General features: G+C 36.6%; 2 protein-coding genes across 6 annotated transcripts; one reads left to right on the top strand and one right to left on the bottom strand.

The window, feature by feature from the left end:
* The first annotated feature begins 130 nt into the window (after nucleotides 1-130).
* LOC109007353 (probable DNA helicase MCM9) lies at nucleotides 131-11717 on the top strand. 5 transcript variants are annotated; one of them, XM_018987001.2, is made up of 21 exons: nucleotides 131-283; nucleotides 377-479; nucleotides 602-701; nucleotides 800-938; nucleotides 1281-1347; nucleotides 1440-1620; nucleotides 1761-1860; nucleotides 2118-2215; nucleotides 2559-2624; nucleotides 2842-2934; nucleotides 3237-3353; nucleotides 3727-3822; nucleotides 5090-5162; nucleotides 6317-6383; nucleotides 7295-7376; nucleotides 7620-7741; nucleotides 7835-7902; nucleotides 9614-9723; nucleotides 9808-9855; nucleotides 9944-10096; nucleotides 10714-11717. In XM_018987001.2, the coding sequence occupies exons 1-21, from the start codon at nucleotides 162-164 to the stop codon at nucleotides 10800-10802; spliced, it is 2094 nt and encodes a 697-aa protein (XP_018842546.1). In that variant the 5' UTR covers nucleotides 131-161; the 3' UTR covers nucleotides 10803-11717. The 5 variants fall into 5 exon arrangements, with proteins under 5 accessions (XP_018842546.1, XP_035540173.1, XP_035540174.1 ...); XM_035684280.1 differs by lacking the exon at nucleotides 2559-2624; XM_035684281.1 differs by lacking the exon at nucleotides 3727-3822.
* LOC109007355 (dicarboxylate transporter 2.1, chloroplastic-like) lies at nucleotides 11353-16248 on the bottom strand. Its single transcript, XM_018987003.2, has 5 exons — nucleotides 15253-16248; nucleotides 13800-14113; nucleotides 12788-13236; nucleotides 12363-12499; nucleotides 11353-11717 (listed from the first exon to the last, which is right to left on the bottom strand). Exons 1-4 carry the CDS (start codon nucleotides 16057-16059, stop codon nucleotides 12384-12386), a joined length of 1686 nt encoding a protein of 561 aa, XP_018842548.1. The 5' UTR covers nucleotides 16060-16248; the 3' UTR covers nucleotides 11353-11717; nucleotides 12363-12383.
* Between the last annotated feature and the right edge of the window lie 466 nt (nucleotides 16249-16714).

The raw sequence follows: 16714 nt of genomic DNA, 5'->3' as shown, positions 1-16714 counted from the left end.
TAAAAAAATTCTGATATATGATGTATGAGAGTTATAAACAATCTCTTTTTATAATTGTAAGAAAAATTGAAAAAAGAGTATATATATCCCAGTGTCCCACAAAAGAAAGCATCATGATTTCCCGCCCAAACCCAACTCAGTTTTCCTCGTCTCTCGCTGCCATGGCCGAACCTTCCCCTACCGTCAAATCAATGGCCGCCTTCCTCCTTCGTCGCCACTCCGACCAGCTCCGCTCCATCTCTCTCTCCCCAGACCCCAAACTTCATTACCCTCTCTACGTCGAGTATATCCATATATTTATTCACTTTGTTCTTGATTATCTTTTTCCTCTCTATTCTTCCTTCGCTCAAATTATCTCTTTCTCTGGTTATATTAGTTTTGCGGAGCTAATGGAGGACGACCCGCCGCTTGCGCAATCGGTCTTCTCCCAACCGACCCAGCACTTGCGTTCTTTTGACGATGCGGCTTTTTGGGCTCATGTATGTGATTTCTAAGCAAAGTCCTTACCTGTGTATATAATTTACCTGTCTGTAGCAATAGATTTTGAATAAATATTATTGAAATAGAGAATTTGAGGCGGGATATTTGCTGGACTATGTAGAAAATTGTATTGGGAGATTTGAAAGGTTGCAATAGCGGGATCGAAAAGAAGTTCATTCATGTTCGTATAAATGTTAGCGGTTCCCCGCTCGAGTGTCCTGGTTTGCTATGCTTCTCTCGCATTTTTTGCTCTGTGAGCTAATTCTGTTTCTTTTGTTGCAAAATTGTACGTTTGATCTGTGCTTGTGGATGTGATTAGAGACTTTTCCGAGGATAGGAAATCTCCGAGTGAAGCATCGTGGGATTCTTCTCACTCTCAAAGGGACGGTGATCCGGTCTGGAGCAATCAAAATGTATGAAGGGGAGAGATGGTACACGTGCCAGAAATGCAAGCACAAGTGGGTTTTATTTTGGTTACTTTTTTCGCACACATGCATACGCATATTGCACTAGTAAATAGTTAGCACATTAATTTGCTTGGTGTACTGGCAAGCTTATGAATAGGATTGCAGGGAAATGTGTTATCAATTTCGTGAAGGAGTGTTACCTTCAATTTCAGTTGGTTTTTTCTCGAAATATCATAATAAAATTTTGTTGTTAATTGCATCATTGTTAATAAAATTGTTTTCTGACAGACAAACATTTCTGTTGTCCAATCTACTGGGAGATACCTGTTTTATGGCAATACTAGTTTGCAATTCAATGCTTAGTTAATGATCATTTATGATGTTTTTGTGCAGGTTTCTAGTTTATCCTGAGCTGGAGGCTAGAAACTCAGTATCACTACCATCATTTTGCCCTTCTCAGGTATACTTTCTGCTCAGTCCAAGTTTATGTCTCACATTATTTCACTTATGTATCATTTAAAAATTTTGTAATGGCTCATCTATCGTCTTCAGGGGCAGAGGTCTAAACCCTGTGAAGGCACGAAGTTCAAGGAATTAGAAGATTCTATAATATGCCACGATTATCAGGAAATCAAAATTCAAGAAAACACCCAGGTGTTGGGTGTTGGGGCCATTCCACGTTCGGTTCCTATCATATTGAAGGACGATCTTGTTGATCTTGTTAAAGCTGGAGGTACCGAACTCTTGGAATTCCTTTTTCAGGTTTTCTCTGACCTATGTCCCAGAACACTAGGCATCCATGATACTTTTAAAACGTTATGCCTTTGGATTATTCAAATTTTCTTTTTCTTTTTCTTTTTCATTTTGGCACAGATGATGCGGTTGTTACTGGGGTCTTAACGGCAAAGTGGTCTCCAGACTTAAAAGACGTACGCTGCGACCTTGATCCTGTCCTAATTGCTAATAATGTGAGGTTAGTCTCATATGTGTATTAACAAAATATAATAATACTAACGGAGAATTGGCGAACCTCTATACGCCAACTTTTTGCTATAGAAGTAGGGTCAAAAAAATTAAGAACGGAAAAACTACAGGTTTTACACCCATACGGTGCTTTTGCAGCCTAATGCTATCTTGCTCAAAGGAAACAATTCAATTCTCCTGAAAAAAATCTTTTGCCCACGGTGTTCTTTTGTTTATCTAAAAATTCGTTTGTTCTCATCTTTTTAGGAGAACCAATGAGTTGAAGTCAGACATTGATATACCTGATGATGTTATAATGAAATTCAAGCAGTTCTGGTCAGATTTCAAAGACACCCCATTAAAAGGTAGAAATTGTTGATCATGCACCTTATGAATTGATCTCGTCTGACCATCAATGTATGTCATAAGAAGAATATATTGGATTTTTCGTTTCTTTGTAGTAGCCTTGTCCTAAGATTATTTTGAGAACTTCCTTTGGACAGCCTCTATAGACTTAAATGGGCTACCTTCTCATGATTTTCTTGTATCTAGATAAGTGATTCTCTTATATACATCACGTGTACTTAAGTGTTCCTTTTCTGCTTTTTAATTAAGTTTTTTAACTTATAAAAAAAAGGTATTATTTTGAGAGCTTCTGTATGTTGTTACCTAGTGTAACTTCTAAGTTGTTCAATACTACTACCCCAGGTAGAAATGCCATACTCCAAGGTATCTGCCCACAGATTTTTGGACTCTTTACTGTGAAGCTTGCAGGTCGGCTGTCATCTGATATTTCTTCTCATACTTATTTATTTGTTTACTTTACAACTTTAAATCAAATTTCACTTTATATTTTGAAAATTTGTGTAAAAAGTTTGGCAGTATGATAAAAACACAACAATGCGTCTTCTTTTTTTGTATTTAATTTTCATCTTACTGTGTTTCTTAATTTCTTATGATATTTATCACATCTACCTTTACTTCAATTTAGTTGCATTAACACTTATTGGAGGTGTGCAACATGTTGATGCTTCTGGGACAAAGGTCCGAGGAGAGTCTCATTTGCTTCTGGTTGGTGATCCAGGTAACAATTCTGTTCAATTTTACTTTTACTTTTATTCAGACCTCTCTCTCTCTCTCTCTCCAACTTTATGTGTGTTTTTATTGATGGGATATGTATGTATGTATGTATATGTACTTATAAAGAAATGTACGTACGTACATATATTTATGCATGATTTGACTACTTTCTTTAGAGAAGTGATTGATATGAAAGAGTTGCTTTAACTTTTTTTGGTTGAGAAGATGGTGAGGATCTTGAAGCATTCAAAGTTTCGAAAACTGTTTAATAAATCTCAAGTAGACATTACTAGATATATCTCACAGGTACTGGGAAGTCTCAGTTCTTAAAATTTGCTGCAAAATTGAGCAACCGATCTGTTATCACTACTGGTTTAGGAAGCACTAGTGCTGGATTGACTGTCACTGCCGTCAAAGATGGAGGTAAATATCCTATAGCCTCTGCCTTTATCCTTCATTTGGAAGTTTGATGATATTTGCAACAATCACCATCGTCCAATGGATTTCTCTTATTCTTCCTCCTTTATTCAATGACATTATTTGTGTGGTTTAATTTATTCGTTTCTCTTCTATATTCTCATTGTGAAAAGTGATATTAGAAAGTATTTACGTACAAAATGTTACGAGCGAATGCTTCTAATTAGGAGCTGTGCCAGTTCCAAACACTGTTGTTGACAAGATACTTCTCTAGCTTACCTGAAGACATGTTCTATAATACTTCTGTTCCTTCGGATTTTCTTATTATTTGTTTTTCTCCTTTTCTGGAAAATACTACACTCCCAACTTGGTATCAAAGATTGTCTTTCAAGAGGTCCTCTGTTTGAAGGTTCTACTGTTCAGGTTCATGTGCATGCTTGCAATCTGTTCAAGATTCCTGTGCATGACATGCATGGTAAGGAGTCTAATTTTTGTAAAATTGATATACGTTGTTGGTTGATTTAAACTTATGCTTTTGGAAAATCTTGTTAATTAGCACTTGAGGTTTCAAAGTGCGTTTAACATCTAAATCAAATGAAATGTTGTTGGATTGAGATGTCTCATTGCAAGTGGATAAAGTGCAGTTTTGCCTTATGCTCATTTCATTTATTAATACATCTCTTCATGCGGTACTTAGTTGCTCATGTCATTCAGTGGAGGAATTCGACATCTGTAGACTTTTGTTCTCCCTCCTTTGTTTCCTATATCTAGGAAGCATGAATACTTGTGATAGCCAGGATACTGTATTTGATATGTATCCAGTATGCACACTCCGTATTATATTGATACATATAAAAAAATCACAATTATAAATTTTATTGTGGATACAAAAGTTAGATGAAGTGGGATACTGCACAAAGATGGCACATATATGTTTGTAGGGTCTAAAGGGTATGCCAAGGTGGCATTGGTTATCCTTGGAAGAGTTATGGATATTTTGAAGTGCTGGACAGGTATTGGGGGAAATGTCCACATTGCTGCTGTGTGGATAATGATCCCTCATTGTATTATGTGGTATTTGTGGATGGAGAGAAACAAGAGGTGCTTTGAAGACATGAGCATTCTTTGGATGAGCTGAAGAGATTTTTTTACATTACTTTACTCTCTTGGGCTTTGGCCATTATTTGTAATGCGGACAATTTGCATGACTGGCTTATATCTCTCACTTGTGCTTAGTTGTAAGTAGGCATGTTCGTTGTATACTCCCTGTGTACTTGAGCTATGCCTTTTACAATCAATAGAATTTTACTTGTACTTATTAAAAAAAGGATAAATTTGAATCTGCATGAGAAAAAAGGGTTTTTGCTTGGTCTTGTGTTTTAGAAATAAAAAATGGTTTGTATTTTTCAAAATTTCCAAATTGTCCTTATCAAAAATAAAAAATAATGTTACAAACCATCAAATTTCCCAAATTTCATGAAAGCCAAACATTATTACTTATACACACTCTATTTGTTTTGGTTTTGCTATTTATATTTTTAATTAACAATTAGCATAAAATATGCTTGAATACATTTCAGTATACATTAATCGATTAACATATCCCTGCCATGTACTGTTTGAAAATTTATGAGATTTATGTATCTCTGTTGTTTGCATCACATTGCAGCTGTATTGCTGCTTCATAATTCTCTATTCCTTTCACGTAGTAAAATTAATAAACCATCTTATCAAATTCTTAGGAGAGTGGATGTTGGAAGCTGGGGCACTTGTTCTTGCAGATGGTGGGATTTGTTGTATAGACGAATTTGATAGGTAAGCAAAACTAGTGGCGGCATGAAAATTTGCTTTTAAACTTTTGTCTATTAATTTTTCAACTTGCGTGTGAATTTTAGGGGATGTTTGGAAACCATTTCCATCTCATCCCCAAACATCATTCAAACACAAACACGTTCAAACTAATTATTACAATTTTTTCAAATTTTCAGACAAAAAATAAAAAACAATTCAATATTTTCAAATCCCAAAACAAAAATAATATTTTAATTTTATAATATTTTTTATTCAAATTTTTTTCTCCTTTTCCAAAACCCAATAAATACTTAACTCAACCTGTCTCACTACTATTCACAAACCATCTGATTACAATTCACAAAATTCTCATCTCATCTCATTCTCCAAGCATCCCCTTAGAGTTTCCCCTTCCTATATTATGATTTTTCCTTGTGCTAGTTGATCATCATGGAGTAGAAGATGAGGATGTTTATGTTCATTGGCTTTATGCATATAAGTTGCATTATCTAATTCAAAAATAGACTCTTAGTAGGCAAGATCATTTGTGGAGGTGGTGGTGGTTGGAGCATTTCCAATTTGGAAGACAAAACCCTAGATTGCGGCTTTTCACAAGAAAACCACTGTTAGACTACTTTCTACTGTGGAGGCCAAGTGCAGCTTGGGATCGTAGTTGGTTCTGCGGTTAAGAGAACACAAGAATGAAAGAAATCTTCGTTAAGCTTTTGGGACAATTAATTCTCCTACAATACTTATCAATTTAGGTTTTCCCTTTCATTTAATCTCTTTCAAAATTGTATAGCAATGCATACAGCCTACATCAGAAAGCATTTCTCTCATTTCTACCATACTATAAACAAAAGGTTTAAAATTTTTTTACACTCATTCTTTTCTTGATTATGACACCAGATGCTATAAAAGATGCATGTAGGCTTCAGTCTAAGCACAACCTCTCTCCCTTCCCATCTCCAGAGAGAGAGAGAGAGAGAGAGAGAGAGACCAATGTTAATTGGGGTCTAGGAAGCTTAGCTTTTAAAAGACTCTGGCATCATGCTTACATGAGTCAGATAGAAAGTGGTGTTTTCAGTAAGGTGATGAACCAACCTCTACACCAAGACGGTTTTGTTTCTGTTGCTTTGGGCCTTTTACATGAAACCAACTTAAACTTTGTTTTGCAGTATGAGAGAACATGACAGGTCAACCATACATGAGGCCATGGAGCAGCAGACCATAAGTGTTGCCAAGGTAGAATCTCTTCTTTTAGGAACACGTTTTAGTAATTTATCAAAAGCTCTACATCAACTGTGGCTAACTAGTCCTCATTAATACTTGTTTCTATTTCACATTTTAGCTCAAATTATAATTGATATCTTTCATACAGAGGGTAACAATCATCCAGTTCAAGTGCATACTTGTGCCATTTGAATTCGGCATTGGGTTTCTTAAGAGAATCGACAACTTTAATTTCATATCACTTCTAATTGTCACCGATACTCTTTATTCAGTAAACATTATAAGAATGTTCGGTAAAGGATATAATGATCCTTTTTTTTTTTGGAAGTTCAATCTACTTGTTTCAAGAATTCTAGAAGTTTGATTTACAGATCTAGAACCTTCTGTTGGAGAGGATGTGGATTTTATGTAATACATGACTTTTCCACAGCCATTGGTTATCTCAAACACTTGAGTACTCTACCTAAAGATCTCACTCTTTAGGGGGTCATGTCGAGGAGCACATGCCAAAATGCGATGATTTGGGTCAAACATACAATGACCACTAAAGGAAATGGTTTTCCTTCGATTGACAAAAAATGCAATAATTGAGTATAAAATGATAGTTGGGGAAAGACAAATAGTATGCAATAAGTATGAAAATGGGATCTTCTAATTTACACTTCTAATATCTATTCATTGGCATGTCCTTGTCTTATTTATGTCTTTTTTATTAATATTTTTTTTTTGGTGTATAATAAGGAGGTAAATGTCCTGTACTTGTATCCTTGTAACTTGGACAGTTGTTTTACTTCATAATTTCTATTTTGTTCAGTTACTTCAAATAAATTTGGATAATTTATCATTACCGATTAAGATGTATCATGCTCTATTGGATGCTTGGTAGAAGCCTGGCTGCTCAATTACATTCTCACTCTCTCCAGGCTGGTCTTGTGACGACTCTCAGCACTAGGACAATTGTATTTGGTGCAACAAATCCCAAGGGACAGTACGATCCTGATCAATGTATCACTTTCATTCAGGATATATGAGTTTGATTTACTATTCAGAAAAGATTAACAATGATTGTGCAAGATACAGTCATGCTTTTTAATTAGATAGCTACAAGTTTTTGTTTTCTTGAGTCATTCAGCACAGGAGGTAAATAGAAAAGATATCTTACTTGGTGATCTTAAACCTTGGATATTTGATAGCAGACTCGCTGAAGTTTTAGCCAATCACCTTTTCATCTTCCTTAACCTGATCTAGCTCTGTCTGTCAATACGACACTCTCTGGTCCCTTGCTGAGCAGATTTGATATTGTACTTGTGCTCTTGGATACAAAGAATCCTGAATGGGATGCAGTTGTTTCGTCACACATTCTTGCTGAGGTAATGTGCTCCTCAGATCACGTAACTGACCTTTTGGTGTAGTCAAGAGTTTCAATGGATAGACTTTTTATTATTTATGAAACCAATTTGCAGGGTGAATCAGACAAAGGCAGAAGTGACGAAGATATAGCAAATATCTGGCCACTTTCTATGCTTCAGAGGTAAAGTTACTTTTTCAGAGCATTAGCACCCCTAATCACCATAGGTAGGCTGTATAAAGACTGATCTGAATTTTCCTGTGGAGTCCATTGATTTTCTTAGTTTCACTTATAGGAAGGAGTCTTATGTTGTCTCAATATGGCAAGAGATGCGCGCATGTGCATTAATGTGGAAATGAGAGCATTGGGCAAGCAATAATATGTCAAACTAGGAACTAGATGAGTCCATTTCTATGGTGGTTAAAGTTTTCTTCTACAAAATAAGCATGGATGAAATTGTCTCCTTATGCTAGACTGATGCCAACTGATAGTCACAAACATGAACTCATCTGAAGTTGCTTTGAGGAATTTCTTTTGGTACAAAGGTCAATCTAGTTGTATGTTATTCATATTATTATAAATTTGTGCTCACAGAATGAAAGTAGACCTTTCTTTTCAAGCTCAAGATCTGCTACTTAATATATACATATATATATATATATATATGTAGCATACTTATTATGAAGCTTGATTTTCTTCTAAGGTTTTGTGGATTATGCGTTTAAGTAATAATTCAATCAGGTTTGTAACTCTATCACCTTATCCCCTTTTCTCTATTTATTTAAGTTGGTGGATATATTAATATTGCACATCATGATCAATTATATTAAAATCTGAGAGATCACACTTTTTTCTTTCCATGAAAAAAACCTTATATATGGTGCTGTATTTAATTACAGAAAATTAGATAGAAAATTCAGTAGATGTTAAGTTTAGAGTTGACAACGGTTTAGCTGTTGGTTTATTACTCTCAGATTTCAGACCAAATATTGGCTGCTACATAGTTGTGTTTAGCATGTTGCATATTAGTTTTGTCCTACTTTCATATTAGTTTTCTATATTTGACATTTAGGCTAAAGCTCGGTTTGGATTGAGAGGGGCTTTCAACCCATCTCATCTCATCATTACAACTTTCACAAAATTCTCACACAAAATACAATAAACAATTCAACTTTTTTAAATCTCAAAACAATAATAATATTAAAAAATAATATTCTAACAATATTTTATTCAACTTTCATCTTAACTCATCTCATCTCAACTCACTATCCAAACCTAACCTAAATGTTCAATGTGCTCTGCAAATGGTAACTTCTGGAGGGCACTTTAGTTCTGTGATTTGTTGTCATTCTGTTGAATGAAAGTATCTGGCATATGAATGCTCTTGGTATTTGTTTATACATCTCCCAGTTATCTGTAATTGAAAAAAAATGTTTGATTGATATATTGAAATTGATGGCTCTCTGAAATGGTGTCAATATATAAAATAACATGTATTCATAGAATATTAAAATGACATCCAATGAATGTGAAATTTGGCTGGCGTGTTAAATACAAAAAAAATGTGTAATTCAATGGTAGAATAGTTCCTGTATGGTGTAACACTAATAAGGAATTGCACCGAGGGTAATTTGGGTTACCTACACACGCACATATATATCTATACAAGTTTACATGAAAGATATATCTATATAAGTTTACTTCTATTCTAGGAAAGAAAAGAAAAAGAGTACATTGAACCTAATTAAAATAAAAATCAAGATACTTTGACCATATTTTTCGTATAAGCAATGAATTCTCTACCAGGCATTTTTCTCATTCTAGGGACTTATTTTCAGTCATACTTTGCAATCTTCATTTCCAGAATGAGAGTTTTTAATTTTCAAATTTGCAGATATATTCACTTTGTAAAAGGATACTTCAGACCAGTCTTAACAAAGGAGGCTGAAAAAGTTATTTCAAGCTATTATCAACTCCAAAGAAAATCCGCAACTCATAATGCAGGTTCCACCTAAATAAATCCTATTCTGCTGAATTAGTCTTTTCAATTGTTCAATCTCTTTAGGCATGCAAATCTTGTTAATGCAGCTAGGACTACTGTGCGCATGCTGGAGAGTTTGATACGCCTAGCTCAAGGTACATTGCCTTCCATGCAGAACAAATCTATTTTGATTTCCTTTCTTTCTCCTCTACGAAATTGGCTCTGCATTGAATTGTTTTGCAGCACATGCAAGACTGATGTTCCGAAATGAGGTGACACGATTAGATGCGATTACAGCAATTTTATGCATTGAAGCATCCATGACTACCTCAGCTATCGTGGATAGTGTTGGAAATGCTCTGCACTCAAATTTTGCTGAAAACCCTGATCAGGAATGTATCCTCTCCCGTTACCTTTTTTTGAGTAACACAAAAGACATGCATACACAAAAATTCTTAACAAGTCATGCATGCCTGTATATCTAAATACATCAATACATGCCTGCAAACATTTGGTGAAAAAGGGAGAGTGGCATGTCTATTATATGTGTTAATTCGCCAAGGACCAATTTATATTAATTTGTGAAAATAATGTTTAGTTCACCATGTGGTCAACTTTTGGCCGTCTTACCAGTGAAAGCTCTTTGGTGGTGTTTGGTCTCTGGCCAAGAAATAATTACGCCATAGCTCTCAAATTTAATCTGGGACGAAAATTGTTCAGGATGTAAAAACATTATTTCCAAACAACTTTAGATGCAAAACTCTTATTTTGCAAAATTAAATCAAATAGAACTTTAGAATGTGAATTTTTTTTTTTTTTTTTCGGTCTCCTAGAAGTCTCGTCTTGTTATGTTTTTATCTGCATTACTGAATGGTACCCAGACAATGAAAAGAACATATACATCACCACCAATGCATTTTAGAATTCCGGCATGCATAATCATTTTTTGTCCAGGGCATCTTATTTCGGGTTTTTATAAATGGGATTTCGACCCTTGACCAGAGAAATCTTAGATACCAAGCAAGAAAGGCTGATTCTTGAAAAGCTGAGATCGATAGACGATTTTCCTGACATAAATAACAGGGGAGGTTATTGCAGATGAAAGACTCAAGGAAAGCAAGGCATCCATCCTGACCAAGTGGTTGTAGTCAATCACCTCTGGACATGGCTGTATTTTTACCTTGCAAATTCACCATTCTTTACAACAGCCAAGTGTAGAGCAAAAGATACTGCCTTACCACAGCCAGAGTTGTTGCTTGCACCTGTTAAACGTTCTACGAATCGGATCACTTATGTGGGTATTATTTGTGTCGACATTTACTACTGTAGTGTGCATATGGTAGGAATCCTCAGATATTACCAAATACGGATGTATGTTGCACCATTTTGGTCCCTCGAGCATTTTGTAGCTCAAACTTAAAAAAAGATTCTTCTAATGATATAATCCGAGGCTCGTATCTCTGTCCAAGCTCTTTGGTATGCCATTAATTACATGAAAATTTTAAGTAACAAAAGACTAAAAAACTCCCACCAAAATGATTCCACGATTACTGCAACTAACATTGTGGGATGTGGGATTGGACCTCTGAGCTTACAATTTGGCAAGAACTAAACCTTGGCAAGAACAATTGGCGTTTCTAGTTTCCCCTGGCTGTGATGTTTAAATTATCATAATTTCTTAACCGCCTGCCTAACTTTTACATCTGCTTCAGTTAAATGTTAGTTCTCAATCTCAAAAGCTTTTTTTAATGCCAATCAAAGTAAGGCTGATCCTTGAAATGCACAGCCCATTTACAAATTGCCCTACCACTCAAGATTTCATGGAATGGCCAGTATTTATTGATCTAGCTCAACATCAACATATATATATCATACATATCTTACTTTCCAAGATCTTCTGCAGGCAGAGCTTTGAATTGTGTTGTGCTGCTCAGGAGCTTCTAGGATTTCAGAAAATTGCCATCTTTCTAACGTTCCCACAAGCCCAAGAAGCATAAAGTAGAAATAATTTGACCACCTAAGACGGTAAGCATTTTGTTAGAAACCTTCATTCAAAGGCCATAAAATATTTGGTAGAATAAAGATTGTAATCATCAACAACTATACAGCTACGCATTAAGGTTCTTATCATATGACACATCATCAAAAAGCCAACTTTTCAAGCAACCCCACTAGTTTATTTGTTTAAGTTTTCCTCCACGTGTGCATGCATGAAGTAGTGATTAAAAATTCCAAGCAGAATCCATTACCAAGGTGCCAGCACAGCACATATCCAATTACATCATTATTGCTTCGATTAGGTTAACTATAAAATTTCTCAACTGTTACAAATAATCATTCCTTGATGAAACACTCAACCATCTGGCGGTAGGCAGTGGAAATGCCTAACAGGATCCAAAGCTGTACAGTCAAGACAGTCACTAACAGGATCCATATTAACTTTTAAGCGAAGCTTGCTTTTAAGCAAAATGGATGAAACTAATTTTTGCTTCACAAAGAGATCAGGAAAAACCAAAAATTATCTGAGCTAATTATTCAGATTCTATTAGTGGTGTTGCACTAATTCAACGGTAAAACAGAACTAAAGCTACTAAAAGATCAAACCTAAAAAATAGATGAAAATATGAGCTCAACAATGTCCAGGGAAAGATCATTTACTTACATTGTAATAAAAAAAAAAAAATCAATATAGGCCCAAAAATTTCCACCACAAAGCTCCAACTACTCCCCAGATGATAGCATTGACAAGAGCAATTATAAAGCCGATTTTGAATACGTCGGGAAGGTCTACATAACCAGCTGTAATGGAAGAACAATAAAACCAAATTAGACATGTTGCCACAATGGATCTTAAAGGAAAATAAAGATCTTAATACTCAAATCTACAAGAATAAAAGAACATTGACATGTTGAAATTATCATATGATCGATAACCAAACCTATATTAAAAACAAAATTGCCTCTTTTCCAAGACCATCAACCAAATGGCAGAAAGTAAAAACTTCCAAAAGAAATGGTTTTTATAAATCTCATATAAAAGCAAGGACAAAATAATGAAAAACTCATGACGGGATAAAAGAGTCGGACCTCCATAGTATACAGCAGCCTGACCACTGCTATAATGTGTTAGAGCACCGAAAAGATTTGTGTTGTAAGCCAAAGCCAGAGCTGCTAACACACCAGGAACCCCAGCTGCCAAGTGCATAGCAAGGAATGCAGAGAATAGAGCTCCGACATGACCGGTTTGACTTGCAAAGAGGTAGTGGATCAAGAAGTAAGAGGCCTGAAGAACACCAAACGCCACTGGCCAACTCAGAGATAAGGATTGAAGTGACTTGGCCACACCGTCTGACATCCAGGTGACGATACCAAGGTTTGTCAATTGTCCTGCCATACCCACTAGAACAGCAAACCAAGCCAAGGTGTCCCATGCCGATTTTTCACTTAAGCAGTCATCCCAATCTAGGACCCCCAACAAAAGGAGTATAGATAAACCAATCATTGCAGCTACAACACTTGCCATACCAAGAGCCTCTCTGCAAACAGACCAAGAAAATTGGTTATTCAGACACCTAATAGAACAAAACACATTTGAATAGAAACAACTATTTGCAGATATGATAAGTTGAAAACTTTCAGCGTCTCTGGTCTCTTTATACAAACTCCTCAATTGCTGATACTCAGAAGAAAAAAACTTTCGGATATCAAATATGGTGAGTTGATTCTGCAGAAGATTTAAAATCCACGTTCTAAGGCAACACACGTTTTAATCTTTACTGCTGATATTCTCAGATAGTAAAAATCAAACCCCAGCCACCTAAATCCTTAAACAAAATTGCTCAGACCAAATAGCATATTTTATAACTCATATCACGCAAAACCTTCCATAAGGCATAAAGGATAGTTGATGATATCCTCATATACCTTACCCACAGTTCAGACCAGTATCAGAAGAATTCATTTTCAAATAGAGTGACTAACAAGTCAAGAGCTGCAAAAAATAAATGGAGACTTCAACTCTCCCTGTAATCATGTTTAATTTATTTTTACTGCTCAAGATGATAAAATACATTAAATAGCATCAAGGCATGATACATACCCAAAGACCCACAAAGAGACTGCAAGAAGCATTGTAGCAACCATCACCCACTCATTTCTGGTGACAGGACCCATTTGCTCCAGTTTCTTTGCAGCCAAGGCAGGGGCATCTGGTGTATCTTTCATTTCAGGAGGATATAGCTTGTATAAGATCAGTGGGGTAGCTAGGAGAGAGACAAGTGCAGGTAAACTAGCAGCCTTGAACCAAGCCAGCCAAGGGCTTGTAACTATAACCCCAAGTTCCTCAGCTAATTTGAGGCAGAGAAGGTTTTGAGCTGCAGCAGTTAGGAAAAGAGCACTAGAGTTACCAGCAGACTGTCACACATACACACATAGCAATGCATTAATCACCTGAGTTTCACGTGACAACAATCAATGAGAAGAAGGAATAACATGCATTCATAAATTTAACAAGAAAAGGTCGTAACATGCCTAAACTCAGAAAAAGGAATTGCATAAATCATCTAAATCAGTAACACATCCATTGTCCCTGGAAGACAGGTAAATATACCTAGTGATTAACATGAGGTGTTCAAAAAAAATAAAGCTCCAGTAAAGCAGAATATCTCATAATCAACCCCCTGAACAAAAAAGAATCCAAGAAACCCAATCTGTCTCCCGTTTTCTTTTGTAACATTTTTTTGTTGCAAAAATACCGACACATTCCTTTCATTCCCCTAATGATCTCTTATTCAATATCTCTTTTCAGAGCCCATGATTCCTTGCATGGCATTGAGCAATCTCTGCATGCCAACGACATAAAGTTGTTTGCGTTTATGAAACCCAATATATATAGATATTGCGGGTGCACGCCGTATTTATATAGGCACTCGTGGATAATATATAAATGAGCATTATGACTACATTCTTTATGGTTTCCAATAACTTCCAGTTCCAGATGCATGACCCCAAAAGTTGCATATTGGAGGCTAACAAGTCCAGTGGATTGAATGAATTGACGAATAAATCTATAGCACAACTATGATGCAGCTCTGAAAGGGCTTACATGTAAAGATATTCTTTAAAGAAGAATAAACCTAATATTGAGGGCGTTTTTCAAGCCATTTCCCTTTCAGGACGAAAATCATGCAATTTCGAATGTTCCCCTATGTCCGTAAAGTTTTTGACAATCACAAAAGATGCTAGCCCGTAAACATCCTCTGATCAGATGTAACTAACGAACAAGCAAACAGATAAAAGATCATTAGGTCTACATGATTGCATAGACAAATCCCAACGGTGGAACTAAGTCATCACTATTTTAAGTAAATTAAAGGTAAGTATTATCGAGATACTATCGTTATTTATATCTTCAACTGATCCGATCGAAAAGAAAGTAAAAGTTACGTACAAACGTCCTGAAAATGACTCTCGTGCAATTATGTCTACACATTTTTTTTTTTTTTGATAAATAATTATATCTACACATATAACAAGAAAATAATGAATCCAACCTGAAATTGGGACTGAATGAGATAAGACCCGAGCTTTTTGGCCGAGGGATGGCCCGGTTTACTCCCGGCGGATAGCGATAAGGATTTGATTATCGGCAAGAACACACCACCGGCCCTCGCAGTGGTGCTCGGCATGGCCGGGGCGATGAGCGCCTCGCTAATCGTCAAGCCGTACGACAAACCTAACGTACTACCCCCCCACCACTTGACGAAATAGGTAGCGATCCTATCCCCCAACCCGGTCTTCACGAACCCGCGGGCGAAAAAGAAGGAGATCACAATCAGCCAGATGACCTCGTTGGTGAAGGCGGCGAAGGCGCTGGAGAAGGTCAGAGTTTGGGTGACGATAGAGACGGTGAGGCCGAGGAAAGCCCAGGCGCCGACGGGCAAGGGGCTCAAGACGAGGCCTGCGATGGTGGAGATGAATATTGAGAGTAATTGCCAGGATTGGGGAGTAACTTCGGGGGGCTTGGGGATGAGGAAGCGAACAATGAGTCCGATAGAGATTGAGATTATGAATGGGAGGGGTTTAGCACCTTGGGGAGGGGGAGGGGGTGGGTCTGTGAATTCGGAAGAAGGAGAGAGGCGATTGGGTAAATTAGAGGAAGAAGAGACGCGGATTGATGGGAGGCGAGAGGGAGTTGTGGTTGCGGGGAAAAGAGAGAAGGATCGGAGGGTGGGGATTGAGTAGGGGGCGGTAAGGCTAGGGGTAAGGAACGAGGGGGATTTAGAGATGGGGCGGAAGCGGAGAGAGGAAGAGCGGGGGGGTAGAGAGGAGGAGGTGGAGTGGAGGGCAAAGCTCTCCATTGATGGGAGAAGAGAAGAAAAAACAGAGAGCTTTGCTGAATGAGAACTGGTAGTGTGAAGAGAATAAGAGAGAGTGCAGAGTGAGCACTTTGTCCGTCTGCTAATTTACCGCTGAGGGATAGAGAGAGAAGGAGAGGGCGGAACTTACGAAGAAGAAGAAGAGGGATGTAGTAAGTGCCAGTTTGTGATGGAGGGAAATTCGAGGGAATCTTGATTCTTATAATACAATAAGTTGTGCTACACAGAAGGCTGCACACCCACTTAAAAATATGTGATTTTATTTTTTTATCCTCATATTTTATATTGAATTCAATATGATTCATAAATCATATTGAATTCAATATGAAATATGAGGATAAAAAAATAAAATCACATATTTTTAAGTAGGTATGCAGGATATGAAGCTTATATTTAGAATTTTTCTAATACAATACGATACAACTGCCCTTTTCTTACCAGCCATAATATTTTATTCCTTTTTTCGTTATTTGTTTATTCCTTTTTTCTAAGTTCTTGTTTGGCTATCTGGAAGCACCAGAGGGTATACATGTGTTTGGCAAACCATTGAAATTTTAACACGTGGAAATTTAACATGTGATTGTCTCATCATTTCATCCCATAAATCATACATATTTTTATTTTGTTTTTTTTATTA

Source organism: Juglans regia, chromosome 13 (assembly GCF_001411555.2).
Source record: "Juglans regia cultivar Chandler chromosome 13, Walnut 2.0, whole genome shotgun sequence".
In the NCBI taxonomy this organism is placed as follows: domain Eukaryota; kingdom Viridiplantae; phylum Streptophyta; class Magnoliopsida; order Fagales; family Juglandaceae; genus Juglans; species Juglans regia.
The sequence above is the reverse complement of the archived record's forward strand: the minus strand, read 5'-3'. Positions and strand labels throughout refer to the sequence as shown.

Coding starts and splice junctions, on each gene's coding strand:
- LOC109007353 (XM_018987001.2), top strand. CDS start 162: ATGGCCGAACCTTCCCCTACCGTCAAATCAATGGCCGCCTTCCTCCTT. Junction 480..601: donor ATGCGGCTTTTTGGGCTCAT/GTATGTGATTTC, acceptor TGGACTATGTAG/AAAATTGTATTGGGAGATTT. Junction 5,163..6,316: donor TGTATAGACGAATTTGATAG/GTAAGCAAAACT, acceptor TTTGTTTTGCAG/TATGAGAGAACATGACAGGT.
- LOC109007355 (XM_018987003.2), bottom strand. CDS start 16,059: ATGGAGAGCTTTGCCCTCCACTCCACCTCCTCCTCTCTACCCCCCCGC. Junction 13,237..13,799: donor GTCTCTTTGTGGGTCTTTGG/GTATGTATCATG, acceptor GTCTGTTTGCAG/AGAGGCTCTTGGTATGGCAA. Junction 12,500..12,787: donor GGCTGCTGTATACTATGGAG/GTCCGACTCTTT, acceptor CTTCCATTACAG/CTGGTTATGTAGACCTTCCC.